Genomic DNA, 19949 nt, shown 5'->3' on the forward strand with positions numbered 1-19949 from the left:
TGACACAAACTATATATTTTCAGTACTAGCACTGAATTTTGGAACACAGCCCAAGTCGTCACTTCCTACAACGAAGAGTTGACTTGTAATAGGGAGAAGAAGGAGAGATGTCATGGGTCGCTTTTAGCCGAGTTCAGTGTGAGGCGCTCTCTGTACAACCGTGCACATGAACTACGATGCCAGAGAGTGGTGTCGGAGCAGTGGCTTACACACCCAGAGCCATCTATTGAAATGAATTGAACTACGATGCCAACTCTTCTGATTTCCCCCACCACGCACGCACTATAGCCGGTTCAGTTTATCTGTGTTGACCACATGCTCGGCAATCGACGGCGCGCCGAGCGATAGAGAGATATCATTCCCTCCTTCTCGCTCTCGTGTTCGCTCAGCGACGTGAGCGAGAATATCTTTCCCTTTTTCTCGCTCTCGTTCTCGCTCAGCGACGCGAGCGAGGCTAAAGCCCCTTGCACAATGCCAGGCAACAGGCAATAAGAATAAAAATAGACCAATCACAATAGATTATTCTTGTAATAGTCGATTGTAATTGGTCTATTTTTATTCTTACCTGTTGCCTGTTGCTTGGCATTGTGCAAGGGGCCTAAAGCCCAAAACACAATGCTAGGCGATAGCGATAGCGTTTGGCAATAACGATAGCGATAGCATATCAATAGAAACAGAAAATTCCGACACCAGGGAATGCATATGCCAATGCAGAATGGCAATATCATCAATTTATATATCATATGAATTTATAAATTTGTAATTTATTTTATATATTTTATTTTTTATTGAAAGAATTATACTTATATATTATATGCATTTATAAATTTATAAATTCATTTTATATATTTTATTTGTTTATAAATTTATTTTATATATATTTCATTTTTTATTGAAAGAATTGTACTTATATATCATATGCATTTATAAATTTATAAATTCATATGATATATAAGCATAATTCTTTCAATAAAAATAAAATATGGCATACGTTAGCTTTCTGTTACGTATACACACAAGACGATCGGCTCCTGCTCGCTCCTGTCACTATGAGACAGCAAGGGAATAGGATTAGGAGCAGCCATGAAATATAATAGTTGTAGGTGGAAGTGTGTACTGCTCTCTCCAGATCCAGATCTCACTCGCTCCACTCTCGTTATCGTAAACACCCCTTTATCATACTTTGATATATACGTGTTTCCGCTGCAATATGATTTGCACCGCCATTTTGAGGGGCCTGAGAACATGACCAATGGAAAGATGCCTATGGGTTATCCAATCTCTGTTATCTAGGGTCTCTAGTAAAAACAGATTGCTTCCTTCTTTCCGAGAGTTACATCCCCATTCCTCGAACACGCAGTCTAGTTATACTATGTCTATGGAGAATGGTGTATGGGTACACCCTTCTACCTAAAGCCATATACCGAACTGAACTGATATACTATATGTCTATGGTTTGCTCCATTTGCTCTTGACTCTTGTAGATTTTTAATTAAAGCCAGAAGATATATATATATATATATGTATGTCAGATTGGTATATGACTGTTTGGTCCTGTCATAATAGTGAAAAGTATTTGATATGTTCATTTTATACTGAATAATTGCCGCAATATGACTGATGTGAAGAGTTTAAGGAAAGCCATTGAGCAATATGAGACTCAGGTATGTTAATAATTTAATTTACTTTGATGAAGAAGCATTATCAGTTTATCACTTAAGTTTCTAATGATCATTATTTAGCATACTTTATTTATTTATGTTTATATTTATATGTGTACAGTTGTCACAAGTAAATGCGACGCTGACTTCGACGCCAGTAGGCTCTAACAGAGACAACCTGCTCAGTCTAAAGTCTGATATTGAGGAACTGATTTCCTTGACAAAAGAAAGTTTGCAAAGTCTTGAAGGAAATAATGCAGAAGAGAAGGGAGAAAATGAAGATCCTGATGATAAAATGGAGGATCCATTGGACAAGGAATATGCTTTGTTCAAGGTTTGTTACAGGTGACATTGTTTAATATGTTTCTGATATTTCTATCTTTCTCACTACCAATTGTAACTTGGCTGAATATATGACATACTATTATTGGGAAATATGCAAACAAGTTTTAGTACACAAGGGGTCTGTTGCAGCATATTTGTATAATTTACAAGAGTTATAACTTATATATTTGGTATGTAAAATTATAAAATTAAATTAGTTGAAATGCTTGATCGGATTGCTTAAATATGTTAGGCAGAATTGGATCAATCTTCAGATGATGAGGAAAGTACAAAGCAGGATAACAGGACTGCCACAAACACTAATAGCATCGAAGTCAGTATACAACTATTCTCTATGCCATAACAGTGACACAATTATACGGTGCAAGTTGATCTTGTAGGAGGAATTAAAGGAACTAGAAGGGATGAAATGCAAGGCTCCTTACGGCAGTAATTGGTGCGGCACTGGTTACCATAATGCTATGATATGCTCTATTTATAGAAACAGTAATGAAAAAATCAAAGATATCCATGACATTAAGGTACATTAATGACATTGTTAATTTATATATAATTTTTGCATATTTTCTTTCCATTGACTGTTAAAGTTAATTGTCCATTAGGTCCGAGTCTTCTTTCTCAATCCAACGCACAAGGAAATGATTCCATGCCCATACTTTCTTGATGGAAATTGTAAATTTTCTGATGAAAATTGCCATTATTCTCATGGCGAAATTGTAGCATTTTCGAGTCTGCAAGAGTACAAGTATGTTATCTCTTAATTGATTCGAAGAATTCACAGATGTTCGGAGTTTATTCTTGATGCTTCCCATGATTTACAGGGATCCTGATTTCCACAGCATCAAAATGGGAAGTCGAGTATTAGCCAAACAGAAAAACAACATGTGGCATAGGTCTGTTGTTTTGAAATTACCTGAAAAGGAAGGAGGTGAATACAGGGTCAAGTTTGAAGCAAGTGGCAAAATTACAGAAGTGAACTTACAAGATCTTCTGCCACTCGGTAAATGTGTATTCTGGAAATTACATAGTATATATACTGTAAAGTCTTCTAAATGGATATCTACTATGTTTACGTTTACAGGAGACGCGGATTTGGAAATGTCGGACACGTCTGACGACAGCGATGAAGACGACTCTGAGCCTAATTCACCTACACAGTCGGAGATACAATCAGTTCACAAGTCTCTTTTTACGTTACAATCTGACGAACCTCTGGGAAATTGGGAGCGTCATACGCGTGGCATTGGCAGCAAGTTAATGATGCAAATGGGATACGTAGTCGGTACTGGTCTGGGTAAACATGGAGATGGTAGAATACAACCTGTCGAAGCAACGGTGCTGCCAGCGGGAAAATCGTTAGGTTCGCTTCAGTCTTTTCGTAGAATCTAAATTGTCGCGCATCGTCCCGCTTTAACAATTACTCCCGTCTTTCAGATCACTGTATGGAATTGCGTGAATTCGCCGGCGGTGACAAAGACTTGTTCTCCGCGGAACGTAAAATGCGCAAGCAGCAACAAAAATTGGAACAGCAAAGAGAAAGACAATATCAAAAAGAGAAAGAGAGGGAGAATAGCAATGTGTTTAACTTCATAAACAAAACTTTGGGTGATAAACGTAAGAAAAAAAATATATTGAGAAAATTTATACAACATGTACTTAATAATAAATTTAATAATAAATCATAACAGAAGCATTGAGCTTAAATATAATTATCACTTTGCAGCTAAAGACGATAATGTGGCTGGTAGTTCGCGAAGCGGTAAATTGAGGAAAGAGTCTAATTACAATTTAAATGTAGCTAGCTTTCAAGTGGGAGAAAACATAAGTCGACTGAAAAGAGAATCCTCCAAGCTCAAAGAATCAATGTCAAGGCATACCAAAGGCAGTGTGCTTTACAATAATATCGTAATGAAATACAACGAAAAACAAAAAGAGCTTACTAATTTAAGAGCCTCGGAGAAAAATATCGTCGCCGAACAAAATCAAAGGAAGGATAAAGCCAAGTTGACTATATTTTGATACTGATGAAGCAGCATGCAAAAAATATATATGTATTATTAAACACATCTGTATATAAAGTGAATCTAAATAAAATGTATTATCGTCAATGTGCATTGAAGTTACTTTCGTTTGTCTTCTCAGCTCGTAGTAGAAATAAGTGAGGTATTGTATTCTTAACTTAAATTTTGGTATCTCCAATTGTGAAGTCAGAATAACGTCTAGTGAACTATATATTTGCAGTGTGTTGCATAATTCTCTTTTTAAAGTCAATGTGACCAGTAAAACATTTGATTTGACTATTTAAACTTTAAATAGTCAAACCAAGTGCCTTTAAATTTTAAAGGTACCACGTGTGGCCATGTTGAAGTTTTTAAATTACATGCATTTTCAGATATAAAATTTATTTATTCTCCACGTTACACGAATATAAATCGAGATTCATCGGATGATAAAATTTTTGGTCAAGTTTACTGAGTTGTAGCATGTAAACAAAGCCTCACTGTCTCTCCTATATCCCTATCTCATCTCTATGCTCATCTTTATGTGAACAACTATAGAACAATGAACGCCTAGAAACACCGGTTGTTGGAACATCGATGTGCAAGTGAGATGGCTGCCAGTAGTGTTAAGTACGTATAAATGTGTAATTTGCACAGCAAAGACTCGATTAAAATTGCCTCGAGATATAATATATTCATTTGCGTTTATTTGTAGATTAAAAGATTGCGAAGTCTGTGGCGCAACGAAAGCGAAGTATACTTGTCCGAAATGTGAGGTTAGAACATGCTCTCTCGTGTGTGTGAACGTTCACAAAAGAGAGCTAAAGTGTGATGGGATACGAGATAAAACGAAATTTGTTTCATTGAAGTCATTCACGGACTTGGATCTCTTGAGTGGTGAGATATTTCTCTTATTTAAATGTGTTGTGTGATCGGTTTATTAAAAAAAAAAAAATTAGTTACATTATGCAAAATGTAACCAATTTCTTGTAGATTATCGTCTTCTTGAAGAAATAGGCAAAACAATCGATACATGTAAAAGAAATCCGGAGAAAAAATATGTACGTCAAGGTGTACCACTACCATTAGTAAGATATCTTATTGCATAGATTTATATATATATATATATATATATATATATTTTGAGAATATAGTGCATAAAATTATATTTTTTTTAGTATTTACATAAGCTGAAGGCTGCTGCATTTTCTAAAAGAACAATACTGTTGTTTATGCCACAAAACTTTAGTCGTCGTAAAGCAAATACTACATATCTCAATTGGAAGACTAATGAATTGTTCTGGCGAATAGAATGGATTTTCCCACAAGCAGATAATATAAAATGGACAATGAAAAAGTACTAATGATAACAAATAATGATGAATACAAATAATCCCTTCAACAAACATAAACAGATAATATGTTATCTATATTACAGGGTTTTAGATACAACAAGAATATCAACTCTTATAGATGAAATTCTGGATCCTACCGTTTCACTAGCAGACAATGTTGATATTACAGAGTTAAATGTCAAGTTGTCTAAAAATCTGTCTGATAAATTACAATTTTATAAATCAGCTGGGTTAAATAATATTAAAGTTCTCTTGAAAGCTGAAAAGGTGAAAAACTCAAGTTGCAGGTAATTTAATATTTTTTGTAAGTATAATTAATGAAAATAATTTTTCTTATTAACTTTAATTGCTTGCTTCCAGGTTTCATGATTTAGATCTCACACTCTCATTGAGGGAAAACTTGAGAAATAAAACTATAATAGAATTTCCCACATTATATGTAGTGATAAAACATCATTCTGACATGTATGAGATTATAGACACTGGTAAATATCGTGTTCATATTGTAACGGTACACAATGTAGTTTAAAATAATAAGATCAACCTGTATATTTTTATTTTTAGATGAAGAGACAAGTGATATAGAATATAAGAGTCATACAGCAAGGAGAAAAAATATTGATAAATCTACTGAAAAGGAAAAAGAAAGCAAACCAGTAAATTATTTCTTCAATGATTTTTCGGAATCTGATGATGAGAAAATTGATGGATCGCATGAAAACAAACAATCAAATAGTCTTAATATACCTCATTATGAACAATTGTCAAAGACTAGTTCCTCATCTTTATGATAGTGATGTATAAATATTGGTTGCTGTTATTTTAAATATTCATATACGTACCCAGATATTTTTATTGTAAATACATCATCGTTATAGTTTTGATACAATTAAAATACATACAAATATGATTAACACTAACGATGTGTATGGCCGACTATAGTACACGTTTTTTTATTTCCTTCCCTTTGAATATATACATACACACATACATATATCATATTATATATATATATGTACCTGAATATCACCCAAAAATGTAGAACCATAATTGATAATAAATATTCTTTTAAAATTACTAACTTTCTCTTATACTCGTATATGCCTACTAAAGGTCATATATATGCTATGTGACTTAAATAAATATGTAAGGAATGAGTAAGATATGTCAAACGTTTTTTCCTTTTTTTAACGCGAGATTGTGTATTTATTTAGTATTTTTGAAGAATTCATTGAAATCAGTGATTGAATGGTAATTTAATATCATTCTAAGCAAACTATATAAAAGTATACATGTATATATTAAACAAATAATTCACTACAGTATATTTTAAAAATCCTTGCGCACAATATCATTTTTTGTCTTTTTATTATAAGAACACTAGAACAACTCAATAGAAACAAAATGTAGTAAAAATCGTATATCTCTCTCTATTCATTCCTATATTATATAACAAAATATTTGTTGAATCTAGTGTCATTGCACAGCGTTAAAAAACGTTGAGTGTTTTACTATAGAATTACACATATAATATATTTATATTGTTTCATTATAGGTGTAGACATGTTTTGCATATATTGATATAATTTCTAAAATTTTTATATTTTTAAATGTAAGATGAAAATTTTCGTTTTTTTCTCACACATCAATATATCGATGTAGACAAGTGTTAAAATGATAAATATTTCATAATTATAGGCGAGATAAATAAAATATATTCTGCCTTGGAAAATGGAATATCCTTGATGCATACTGAATCTTTGTTTTCCTTGTGTTGTTTAACTAAAGAACAAAGAAATATAACAGGAAGACCAGAAATGCAATGAGGCCTGCAACAGCTTTCACATACATTGATTTGCTATTTAGATGTCTTGCATCTTTCTTATACTTCTGAGATAACATGGACAGGTTTTGTGTTTTTGTATCCAGTTCTGGAAAGTACAGTTAACGATTTTATTAACACACATACACACGCACGCACGCACACACACACACACACACACACACACACACACACACACACACACACACACACACACACACACACACACACACACACACACATACATTCCTCATTCTTTACACAAAATAGATTCCATTATGGAACATTACCTGAAAGTACAGTACCCCTTTGCAAGACATCATCAATATTTTGTACCATAATTCTCTGTACATCTTGCAGCTGGTTATTAAGTGTATTTAAATTCCTGCGAGACCTACCATCCGAAAAGACTTTCTTGGCTTTCTGGATATATGTATCTGACAAGTAAATGTGATATAAAATAGATGTATTTAATATAAGGATTATATTATCTAAAACCCAACCTACCAAATTCAATAAAAGTATAAGGCCTGGTTACTATATTTACATGTTTGCCATACTGTGCATAAAATTCTTGCGCAATATCTTCCAGATAACTATAAGCTATGCGCGTACTGTAATTCCTTTCACACAATATTAGATAACAGATTCCATTTTCAATTAAATAGCTGTGAACACACACAATATTAGATATATGCAAAGCAAATTTGCACTATATATATTCAGCAATTATTACTTACTGGAAAAGATACGGTCCAGTTTCTAAGGTACACCTTGTCGGAGACTGTGGAGCTAGCTTCCTAAATAACATCTTTGCTTGATTTTGATACTCCAAGATACTCCTGCCACTCTGCAACAGAACAAATTGGACTTCATAATTGATTAGCTGCCAACCTATTTGAAAGTAACAAGCTCCTTCAATTTTTGGTTCTTCCACGTTAAATAAATTTCAAATTTCTCCTCCTACCACATCTCTGAAAATAGAGCTGAAGTCTCGTCAAGAATTTTGTGCAACTCTCGCTTTAATGAGGATTAATTACGAAGACGAGGAGCAATGTCTAAAACAGAATGACATTTCATTATCATAACAGATTTCTAACCTGTTCGTTCTCCTGTATAGTGGCTGCCAACGGGAGACCGTCCGATATCCTCGCGATCATCGTCAAGAGAACCATTTTGCCAGAAGTTACAGTGTCGATCTCTATCTAAAATAATACGCGAGAGAACAGAAAGTAACGTCGGTCGCGGTCGCGCTGTTACACGACTTCAAACAGACTCCAACGTCGACAAGCCATCCGCGCGAAACTGATCGCAGATGTGGCCGCTAAATCGCCGCGCGTCCACTCTCGATATACCACGTGTCGAGAACACTAGTGCAGTTGCAAATACCGTAAACGTCGTCGGAGGACGGGCATACGCAATTATTTCGGTCGATTTTTGCTGAGAGAATGTATACGTGCGAAAGTATGCGCTGAGGAGAAAATTTTTTCGAACTCTGCGCGAAGAAAAAACCTGAAAGAAACTGTGCAGGTACTCAAGTATGTCAGTTTTATGGTTTACACCTTCCTACACCTTCTACATATAAATTGAAGTAGGCACATAATCGAGCTTCGGAGGAACGTAGAGATAGAACCAAAGTGTAAGAGGTGCAACTAAAGAGAGGCAATGAGCACTCTGCCTCGAGGCGAACATTTACATTCGTAATGTAAATATGTTGTTCCTCCCTGTTGAAAAAAATCTCTCTCACGCTTTGAACAAAAGCCTGTTATTTTAGGTTTACCGAGCGACGATTTACTGAGAAGCGTGATGGAAGGAATTGGAAAAATCTTCCATAAGATATTTCAATCCCCGCCATTGCTCCGAACGCTTGAAAATGAGCGAGAGAGAGAGAGAGAGAGAGAGAGAGAGAGAGAGAGAGAGAGAATGTGTGTGTGAAAAGAAACATCAGACAGAGAACGATGATGGGGCAGAAGAGAAAGGCAGAGACATAGCGCAAAAACGTCGCTGGCTGTCGTCATTCATGATCGAAGTTCATCTCCGATCGTGCATATGATCGTACACATGTCGCACACAGGAACGTGGAGAAGACATCGGACATCATGAGGGGGAGGAGGGAAAGAGAGCAGTGAGCCGGCAGCAGCGGCAGCTAGCGACTACGACGACTGCGGCGACGACGACGACGACGACGACAACAAGCGACGACGTCTGCCATCTTGATCGTGACGCGCAACTCAGAGGTCGCGGGTTCCACCAGTGACGAAGCCACTGGAGTTTTGACGTGGCTGCTACGTACTTGCCCGTCTGCCCACTCCTATTGCAGCAAACTTGGTGACGAGAAATACGTAACCGGGTAAGTACCCCAGCTGGAGAATAATAACAAGGCGGCAGACATGGACCAGCGCTCGCTCTCTCGCGCACGACGATACTGCCTGCGGCGAGCCGTACGTCGCGCGGACGGAGAGAAGAACGTTTCCGCCGCCGTTTTCTCGCGGCGTGGCCGCGCGCGACGATCCGTTTTTACGTCTGCTGTGCGAGCGTGGACGCCGCGAAATATGGCGCCGCGGCGAAAAACGCGCACGTAATAATCGCCTGTCGCTCCGTGCCGCTCCGACGCGACGGGGTTACGCGACATCCGCGACGTCCGATGTGCTTCGTCCTGGTGCATCCGACACACGGACGTCGATGAGACGCGTGATCGCGCGCTCGCCGAGGACTCGATCGTCCGAGTCCACTCGCGCTCACCCCCTAAGATTCGCCGCGGTTCGCTCGCGGCGGAGAGGATCTCGAGTGTTTATTGTTCCGCCCGTATTATTTTTAGATCCGCTTATGTAAATGACGCAGTAACAGTCGTCGGATTTTCTGTCGTTGGCGGGAAGTTTGAATCGTACTTCGTCTCCCCCTACCGCGATCGCTCGGCAAAGAGAACGGTCGCGTAGATATTTTGCCGAGAAGGAAGAAACATGTGCAGACATTTACAAATTGTGCCTGTCGTCCCCCCCGTCATTTGCGTCGAATCTAAAATAACGTTGCCAGACATCTTTTAAGCTCCAACATTATTTCAGATCTGTTTTTTATCGCTGGATTAAGGTTTGGTCTTTTGCTGTTGAATTAGTGTACATTTTGTATGACTTGAACAGAATTTAAAAAGTAACAGGTGTAAAATGAAACTTGTTGAGAAAAGGAAGAAACGAGAATTAGTGCAACCTGTTCAGCGATAAAAAACAAATCTATAGTATACAAATTTTCAATTATAATTTTGCAAGGTAGAGCAACTGGTTCAGCAATAAAAAACAAATCTGTAGTGTACAAATTTTCAATTACACTTTCAAAATTTAAAAAATAGAATGGTATAGTAAGAATTTGTTGGAAAAAAAAGGAAAAGAGAATTAGAGTGCAAGATAATGTAGCCAATTTAACAATAGAAAATAAATTTCTTATATATAATTGAGAACATATAACTGTATATATTATGACTTTGGATATTTTTCAATTTAAAAACATCAATGTATTCCATTGGAAATATTGTAACAACTATATTTATTGCTCTTCAATTATGTTATTGTACGAACACTTTCTTTTTCTATCTTTACATCGAATGCAATTGGATTTTGCCATTTTTTTAAAGCTTTTACAATAGACATGCAAGTTAAAATGTCTCTTGTTTTGCAGAGCTCGCGAGGTAGCCGGGCTATGGAAAGTATGGTCGAGGAAAATGGGTCAGCAGTCGATCCATTATCCCAGAGTTCTCAAAGCGGCGATGCTGCGCCAGCAATTGCTACTTCGGTACAATCTCTCGATAGAACGCATCAGCAGCAAACTCACCACCTGGTAGCTTCTACCAGCATTGTGCAACTGACACTACCTCCGTCAGGAACAACACAGGTATACAGGAGGCTCTCCTGTGTATCTATGTCCAATAATTTTCTTTCTCTTTATTTCGGAGCATGCGTACAATTATTTGTTTGCCTTCCAATTATGATTATTTACACGACACAAGCAATTTAAGTATCTGATCTTGCATAATGCTGGTTGCGTCTCAGGAATTTTTCTTCTTAGATCTTAAGATAGAGAAATATTTTTTATGAATACAATTTATTTTAAAAGGGGTATTTTGTACACGTACATTCCAAAGTTTTATGTTACAATCCTTGTTCTTGTAGTAAACATATGCGAGAGGAAAAAAGAGGGATTATATATACATATAACATTATTCCTTCTTATTATAACACAAGTACACTCATGAATATTCCCTTGTGCAGTATTACATGTTTTATACATTCTTTGTCTCTATGTTTAAGGAATAATGATTATATATGTATGTATGTTTAAATATGACATACATATATAGTTTAAATATATAAGGTAACAATATAAGGTAAAATCTTTTATGATGTTTGTATTTTTATATAGGTGCAATCAGTCATACAACCTAATCAACAGTCTGTAATACAAACTGCAACAAACATACAACCTGTTGCTATTTCTAAAGGAAATGTTATTTTGGTTAGCAAACCTAATTCTGTTATACAAACTGCACAAGGCAATCTACAAACTCTCCAGGTAAGATTTTATATTACAATACAGATCTATCATGTTTTATTTTTTGTGGGATTATACTTATTACAATAATATAAAATAATTATAATAAAATATGATGTTTTATATACATTTAATAATATAGTTAGATGTATACAATATATATACACACACACACATCGGTGCACACATTTAAAATCTAAATAATTTGCTTTCTTTCAAGGTGGTAGAAACTGGTAGTGATGATAGTTTTTCTGATGAAGAATCACCTAAGAAGAGAAGAGATATTCTTACCAGAAGACCATCTTACAGAAAGATACTCAACGATTTGGGTGGTGGGGAAATTACAGGTAAGCTACATTCTTAGAAAATCTCTCTCGAAACTGGTACATAGATTTAGATGGTCTGTACAAAAATCATATAATATCAAAGGTGTAATTATGTGCTATATTGTCGCGCACTATTGTTGTGAACTATCATTATCTGTACAGTTCCCTTTAGGAATAGCCATGAATGCAAAATTACAATTAGAGTATCAGGAAAATAAATATTTGCGATCTAACTCGATTATACACGAGATATTTAAGTGCATATCAGTTCATACAAATGAATAACGTGAATACGTGAGATCAGTGAACGAAAAATCTAGTAATTTTGACATTTCGTCTAACTCTTTCGTCTAACTCTTTCCTTTATATTTTAAAATTATATAAAAAAGACCAGTCGTAGAGTTAATTTTATCAGATTCCATATTAGTCCTCAGATTATTCATGCTTTTTTTCCTTTTATAATAGTTATATTCCGATGTATATTAATATAGTTTGTCATGTATATGTGATATATATATAGCGTATCTCAGACTTTACAATCAATTTTGGAGCAATTTGGAAATAATGTATCCTCATCGAAAATACCGAAACAGACAATTTTTCAACTTTCAGTATATCTTTGCAACTAAAGCTTCTAACTAAACTAAAGCTTTGTAACTAAACTCCTGTTAAATGTTTACTTCAAATTGATAAAACAAAATTTCATCCATTTATTCATTTGGTTACTCAAAGCTTATGGAAAATCCTGCTTTTTTAACTGTTTGTATCTTGGAAATTATTATATCTCGATATTTCAAGGGAAAATTACCTCTAAATAACTCGCAGAACCTCTCAGTAAAATTCAAGTTACAAGATTGGAACACCCTGTATATACATATATACACATGACAAAAAAATATATATATATATATCTCGCAAATATAAAGTATACAAGTATTTGATGTGCTATAACTCTCTAATATTTTTCACCTCAAATTGCAAATAATGAAAACATTATTTGTTTTAGCGCATTATTTCTTATCAATTTGTATTACATAGATATGAAAAGAATGCCATACCAAGCTTATGCAATATAGTATAGCATTGCAGACCGGGTGAACTATTATGATCTTGAAAGCTGACTTGAGATTGAGAATTTATTTATCGAGATTTTAGGAGGAATTTGCACAGATAACGCTCCTCTGACTATTATCTCAATAACATATCAAGCAACAATAAGCTGAAACAAAGTTTTACCGGCAGTGAAAGGTAAAACTTTGTCTCAGGCGGTAAAGAAAATAAGGTAAAAATACCAGAAGTAACTACTGACCCATTTGGCTAAAAAAGAAAAAAATGGATTTTCGAAGACACACCGTCAGGGCATACGTTCGTTTTCCAACGCGATATACTGTGTTCCGGCAAGCTACTGCCAGTACAGGACAAATTTATATATAGTATATAAAAAGAAAATATTTTTACACACACGTTAGGGGCGGTACATTATCTATACAACATTTCCCGCTATCTTCTCGTTGATTTATACCGTTGATTATATTCCTGTTGCAGTTTATGATTCACAAAGATAAAATTATCGATAAGATAATCGTATGAGATGCATCATTTTTAGGAGAAAATACATTCTCTATTAATTCTGTTAATTCACATGGATCCCAAGCTATTTGTACAAATTGTCATTTCAACCTGTGTATCTGAGAACGAGTCATTTCTAACCAATGTCTAAAAGTTAATTGTCCTTGAGAAGTGTTTCTGAATATCTTCTATTTCCTTTTTGTATGAGCTGACTGCACGCTGCGTAACGACGGGTCTATAATCAGCAGCTAGAAAGGAAATAGTTCAGCTACTTTATATCATTGCAGATAACGGAATCTCGTTTTGTTTTCTTTTGTGTCGCTATACGAAACTTTCTGGGTGTGAACATTTGCATATGCGTAGAATATAATTGCGTGATTCAGATGCTTTTTAATAGGAACGTAGAGTTTGGGAAAAAAGGAATTAATGAAAATGATACGCTACATGTAGAGTGACACACATACACATGCACATACATACATTAGCTATACCGGTCAACGAACTGATTGTAATGGGGGTTTGGGTTGATTCGGTGTTACAGACGGTCGTTTGCCCCCCTTAGAATCATCTTCCGAGTGTGATTCTAACGTGGACAGTGAAGTGTCTTCCCATTCGCTCCATTACCAAACAGGTTGGTTACTTTATCTTCTTTTACCGTATCTTGGCCAATTGTATTGCAGTTCACGGTGGTTTGTCTCTGTATATATGCAGCTTCTTTTACATTCCACCGCATACTGAAGGAGATGATGTTAGAGGAGTAGCACTCTTAAATTAAGAAAGAGAAATTCGTTCGTGATTCACATTCACGTTTTACAAATGTCTTTCATCCCTGTGTGTACTGCCTAACGTGATATCTCTCTTTTCTCTCTCTCTCTCTCTTTCTCTCTCTCTCTCTCTCTCTCTCTCTCTCTCTCTCTCTCTCTCTCTCACACACACACACACACTTTCACGATATTCGCTTGGTGTGGCATCTTCTGTTTATATGGGATGATACCGATACTCGTTACTCGTCGGTGCGTTCGATACGCGGCGAAAAAGGTTGATATCCCCGCAGAAATACAAGACGAATATTTTGCACGGAGATTCGAGCACACGAATATGTATCATTATTGTCGATTTCATTGCGCAGATGGCATCCTTTCTTATTGCATTCTTGGCGCACGGCGTATCGTTCTCTACACGGAAGTTAACGAACAATTTCTCCTTTACGTACGGCAAAGTGTCCGATATTTTCGATATAATCTGTTTTACAGTCATTCCCGCCGGTACTATTCAAATTGCGACCCAAGGGGAGGGAGTTCCGGGGCTTCACACGTTAACTATGAGCAATGCAGCGACACCGGGTGGAGCTATAGTGCAGTATGCACAGGGCCAGGACACTCAATTTTTTGTGCCAGGTGTGCTTTTGCATCATTTCCGAAACATTCCGAAAAAGCTACGTTCCATTTCTCGATCCTCGTTTCTATTAAATCGTCATGTAATATCGGAAAAATACGTCATTAAGTCACTACAACACTCCACTAGTTTAATTGCTATAAGAAAAGAACGATACGATGTGTATTAAATAATGTGTACTACTAATGAAGCAATTATGTTATATATTTAAGCAATTACGTTATACGTCCAAATAACTGTACTGTAAAAAATTACTTGAATTCTTGTATTAATTGTATTATTTGATAACGCAATTTTTGATACTTTTTCTAAACTGCACGTTGACTTAAAAAAACAAATGTGGTCCCTGCCGAGCAAAGCGAAATAAGTCACTCAGTAGAAAACTTGCAACATGCAACTTAAAAATTTGGAAAGTGCAGTCTCTCGCAATGTTCCAGCTTATACAGGTCATGGGGTTGTAGTAGAAGATGCAGCGCGGAAGAGGGAAATGAGGTTGCTCAAAAATAGGTAAGCGACAATAAAAACAAAATTTATCACACATATAGTGGAATTAGTGTAAAAAATAGTATAGGAAGACTCACGAATTTGAGGGACGTATTTTAAATTAAAAAGAAAAGGAGTCAATGTTGTGTACTGTGTTCATTAGAAAAGTGATAGTTATCGTTAATTTAACTAAGATATTAATTGAATGAAATAATTTAAATTTTAAATAATTGAAATAACTTTTTTTTTAATTAAAGAGAAGTAATCTGATGAAATAATTTCACCTCCATTTTTAATGTCTACAGGGAAGCGGCGCGTGAATGTAGGAGAAAGAAGAAAGAGTATATAAAGTGCTTAGAAAATCGTGTTGCCGTATTGGAAAACAGAAATCAGACGCTAATCGACGAACTGAAATCGTTAAAGGAACTGTATCAACAGAAAACCGACTGAGATTGGTGTTTAAAGCCTGCAAAAACAGTGTATCAAAACTATTATCCAGTCGAACCTGTACATGTCTTGTTTGTGTACATTATCCTGAATGTTACTATAGGGGTAAGTGATGGTGATGTACATGCATTCTTATAGATAAGCGTTTCTCTGTAATATACTGTATTTAAGTAACGAATACGAAGGCTTGTGAAACGTGCTGTTACTAAAGCGGGAAGCCAAAGGTATATGAGACACGGAGGCAGCAAACACGTAGGCAATATTTGGGGATATCAATCTATATTTTGGATAAATCTAGCAGTTAATTAGCGCATATATGGTGCGATATATATTGTAAAGTTATCTGGATACTATGTAGTCTTGGATTTTATGTTGCAGATTCTATCCTTTTCAATATTTCATCTCACACAGATGTCCATAGTGTTTGATTATACTCGAGTCGATACTTGATTGTAGTGAATGAAGGAGTCTTGAGAGAGAATTAGAAGCGCAAATGAAATATTACGATATTTTTCGTCGGCAATCAATAATTAAAGACTATTATCGTGTCCAAATATTTCTGCAATATATTGTGCGCAATTCGAAAAAGTTTTGACCTCATAGCCTCGAACATTTAGATCGCATTAATAACTTAACTAACATATAATACCGTGTTTGTTTAGCGTCACCGTCTGCCATTAATACGTAGTTCGTTACAAAAGTAACAAGATCAATATTTTAATTGTAATATTTAATCGCAAACAGAGAAGTTGTTTCCAAAATTTTGTGTGGAATTTGTATCTTCAAAACAATCGAAATTATACGCTGTAAAATTGTAAGACATGATTTTTCTACATTTTTAAAATATAAATTTCAACTGTTTGAAATATTCACAAAATTAATTTTGCACCAGCAGTCGTGTATACTTGTCCAAAATTAATAATCGAAGCGTTAGAACGTCAGATATAATAAAACTACATGCAATTTGGATCATTCAAAATATGTCATAGGTAATCCTGAGATTAACAAAAGTGTATCTCGTTGAATATATATGGATCGCATGTGCAGATGAAAAAATTGCAAGTAGCGATAGATATCCGAGTCAATAGATGAATGCTGAAGCAATAGTTCACTGTATCAATCAATCATAACTGGAAGCAACTGGACGTATATTTGAATTGTGCTTTATAGAAATATGAATCTCGTTACTTTTGTGACAGACAGTGTATGTCTTGGTTTCACCAAAAAAAAAATTGAAAAGCATGCAATGCAACGCGCTTGCTCTGACGAGGATAATTCGCTTATGAATAAACTTGCTTTAAAATTTAATATTCTTCTATGTGGAAAAGATCTTGGCATTATACGTAGAAAATGTAAAAGTAGTTACATGATTACTACACATTCAAGCTATATAAAGAAAAAGAAGAAAAGATGCATCTTTGCCATTTCGATGATGCCTGCATTGCTTGTCGGTTTGCTGTAATAAATGCGCATATCAGGCATTACTACTACGTCGCTCTGTAAAATGATTGTTTTACGTCTCGTCAGAATATCTCGTTCATTCAACGCTGGACAACACAACTGTAAAATATTGAATGTAATATAAATCAGGAGTGCCTTGAAGATTTCTGTACACTTGTGGTATACGTATACATATATATGGATGCAAAAAAGAAAAAGAGAAGAAACGCGCAAACGTATGCATATGTATGTATATACGTATGATGGAAATTATATATATATATATAAGTAAATATGGGTAGAGATATATGCATACATTACATACATAGATATATATATATATAATATTTTTAAACTATATTATTATATAGTTTTATGTACTTGACACCCGCAACTTTACGAGAATTGTATTATTTTTTTGGAACTTGTGTTTCCATGTAATCTCATCGTCGGATGGAAACCAATTACTGACGCGTCATCAGATTTTCGCGAAATGTATTGTGAATAACATGCGTGATTCTACCATGAGGAAATAACGTTAAAAACTCCAATAAAGAGGATAATTTTTTTAACAAAAATCGTTGTTGGACTGTACTAAATTTCTTCATTTGGTATTTTATTGGCATAAATAAGTTTAAATGTATTATACGGCATACATATATTACAAAGAAACATTAACATATTTTTGTTATGTATAATAATAGCGAAACTTATTTATACCGTAACAGTTACGTGTCGGAATTTATTTCTTCCTAGATATAATACTTTTGCCACTTTTTGGAAATTAAATAAATTAAACATTAAATTAAACGTTACATATATACAATTAAGTTAAACTTTACCTATATATTGAGTTGTCGAAAGTCATGACGTATTCTTTCTATGCTTTTTAAAGGTCATTTATTTATATAAAGAACAGATCAATCAATGATATATTGCCCGTTTTGTTCAATGACCTTTTGACATCTTTCAGTAAGCTTCATAATTCCTCGTTCATAGAAGGACCTGTCTTTATCGACGAAAAACTGAACAAGGTGCTGATTTACAGCCTCATGTGAATTTACGTTATATTAACGTTATATTACATAAGGAATTTTGAAAAAAGAGCGAGACAAGTAGAAATCTGACAAGGTCAGGCGAGTATAGTGGGTTTGACAACACATCCCATCCAAGCTTCAATAATTTTTGACGGGTGATCAAACTTGTGTGTAGTCTTACATTGTCGTGATGGAACACAACTCTTTTACAATTAACGAACTCTGGACGTTTCTGGACGATGGATTCGTTCAAACTGTTCAATTGCCGACAGTACACATTCGAATTGATTGTTTGGTTCCTTGGTAAGAACTCGGTAAAAACACACCTTTAAAATCCCACTACACTGAGAGCATAAGAAAGCACCTTCCTCTGATGAATGTCTGCTTTCAATGTCGTTTAAGGCAAATCATCACGTCGGGACCAAGACCTTTTGCGCTTCACATTATTGTAAACAATCCACTTCTCATTACCAGTTATCATTCGCTTCAAAAAAGGATCCTTTTCCTCGCGTTTAACGAACATATCGCAGATATTTGTACGCGCCGTCAAATGAACTTGTGAGTTCATGAGGAACCTGTAATATTTCTTTATGAATTCGTTTTCTTTTTAATTTCTCCCACTTCTGTAATAAACGATTGTCAGAAGACTAAGGTTTCTATGCAGTAAATAAAGATAACTCCGTCTTTATGCTTATCAAAAAATGGATATATTCTAATACAATTACAATTCTACACAAAATATGATTACTTTCCGCATGCTTATGAACAATCTACACTATCGACTATAAATCTGATAATCTTTCAGAATCTCTAAACATCTTTCTAAAAGTCTTCGACAATCTCTAGTGATCTCTCAAAATTTTTCTAAATTTCTAACGATCTCTGCTCCTCCGTATCCTCTGGGAGCTATTTTTTAACCCTCCTCCTTGGTGGATGCGCCTGTGTTATAGGTTTCCTGTTTCGGGCCTGACTGGTGCTGGCATTTTTCGTCCGTTTCTTATAAACTCAAATATCGAGCTTGCTTACGTATCCCAGTTTCTTCAGGTGGTCGTGAACGCTTGAATGATGGATGTTTAATGTTTCTGCAATCTCTCGTGTCGTGTAACGTGGGTTTGACTTGATCAATGCCTTTATTTTGTCGTCATTAACCCTTCCGGTGCGCCTCTCTGACCGAGGAGCGTCGTTAAGATCAAAATCACCAGCACAGAATTTCGTGAACCATCGTTGGCACTGACGTTCTTGTAGAGCATTGTCACCGTAACTTTTCACAAGCTTGATGTGCGTTCTTCCCTTTACGGAAATAAAACAGTAAATTATGGCGAAAATGCACAGTTTGGTCTTCCATCTTCAACTTGTAAAATCTCAAAACCTCAAACAAATCGTTCAAAATTTTTTTTAGAATGAAGATAAAACTGTCAGCTGTCAAATGACATAGCAATAACATAGATGCAAATGACTTTAGTATTTCCAAAAACTAGCTGTTGCAAACATCTGTTGCAAAGGTGCGTCATGACTTTTCTGACAATCCAA

At 35.3% G+C, this 19949-nt stretch overlaps 4 protein-coding genes across 19 annotated transcripts; 3 read left to right on the forward strand and 1 right to left on the reverse strand.

The window, feature by feature from the left end:
• Nucleotides 1-1436: 1436 nt before the first annotated feature.
• Nucleotides 1437-4114, forward strand: LOC105186345 (zinc finger CCCH-type with G patch domain-containing protein). The gene is made up of 9 exons (XM_011146462.3): nucleotides 1437-1664; nucleotides 1783-1995; nucleotides 2239-2319; nucleotides 2387-2527; nucleotides 2609-2751; nucleotides 2828-3006; nucleotides 3088-3366; nucleotides 3441-3620; nucleotides 3730-4114. Exons 1-9 carry the CDS (start codon nucleotides 1614-1616, stop codon nucleotides 4023-4025), a joined length of 1563 nt encoding a protein of 520 aa, XP_011144764.1. The 5' UTR covers nucleotides 1437-1613; the 3' UTR covers nucleotides 4026-4114.
• A 447-nt stretch (nucleotides 4115-4561) lies between these two features.
• LOC105186346 (box C/D snoRNA protein 1) lies at nucleotides 4562-6673 on the forward strand. Its single transcript, XM_011146464.3, has 7 exons — nucleotides 4562-4636; nucleotides 4722-4903; nucleotides 5000-5094; nucleotides 5185-5363; nucleotides 5445-5648; nucleotides 5722-5846; nucleotides 5926-6673. The coding sequence occupies exons 1-7, from the start codon at nucleotides 4617-4619 to the stop codon at nucleotides 6150-6152; spliced, it is 1032 nt and encodes a 343-aa protein (XP_011144766.1). The 5' UTR covers nucleotides 4562-4616; the 3' UTR covers nucleotides 6153-6673.
• A 39-nt stretch (nucleotides 6674-6712) lies between these two features.
• On the reverse strand, nucleotides 6713-9642 carry Sec22 (vesicle-trafficking protein SEC22). Its single transcript, XM_011146479.3, has 6 exons — nucleotides 9477-9642; nucleotides 8284-8388; nucleotides 7924-8033; nucleotides 7691-7851; nucleotides 7474-7620; nucleotides 6713-7292 (listed from the first exon to the last, which is right to left on the reverse strand). Exons 2-6 carry the CDS (start codon nucleotides 8356-8358, stop codon nucleotides 7144-7146), a joined length of 642 nt encoding a protein of 213 aa, XP_011144781.1. The 5' UTR covers nucleotides 8359-8388; nucleotides 9477-9642; the 3' UTR covers nucleotides 6713-7143.
• CrebB (Cyclic-AMP response element binding protein B) lies at nucleotides 9374-17960 on the forward strand. 16 transcript variants are annotated; one of them, XM_011146465.3, is made up of 8 exons: nucleotides 9374-9533; nucleotides 10853-11065; nucleotides 11594-11743; nucleotides 11943-12069; nucleotides 14159-14248; nucleotides 14871-15014; nucleotides 15450-15519; nucleotides 15801-17960. In XM_011146465.3, exons 2-8 carry the CDS (start codon nucleotides 10874-10876, stop codon nucleotides 15943-15945), a joined length of 918 nt encoding a protein of 305 aa, XP_011144767.1. In that variant the 5' UTR covers nucleotides 9374-9533; nucleotides 10853-10873; the 3' UTR covers nucleotides 15946-17960. The 16 variants fall into 16 exon arrangements, with proteins under 16 accessions (XP_011144767.1, XP_011144772.1, XP_025153409.1 ...); XM_011146470.3 differs by having other exon boundaries at nucleotides 10853-10966; XM_025297624.1 differs by lacking the exon at nucleotides 9374-9533 and adding an exon at nucleotides 9653-9761.
• Nucleotides 17961-19949: the final 1989 nt, after the last annotated feature.

Source organism: Harpegnathos saltator, unplaced genomic scaffold, assembly GCF_003227715.2.
Source record: "Harpegnathos saltator strain DR-91 unplaced genomic scaffold, Hsal_v8.6 scaffold182, whole genome shotgun sequence".
Taxonomy (NCBI): domain Eukaryota; kingdom Metazoa; phylum Arthropoda; class Insecta; order Hymenoptera; family Formicidae; genus Harpegnathos; species Harpegnathos saltator.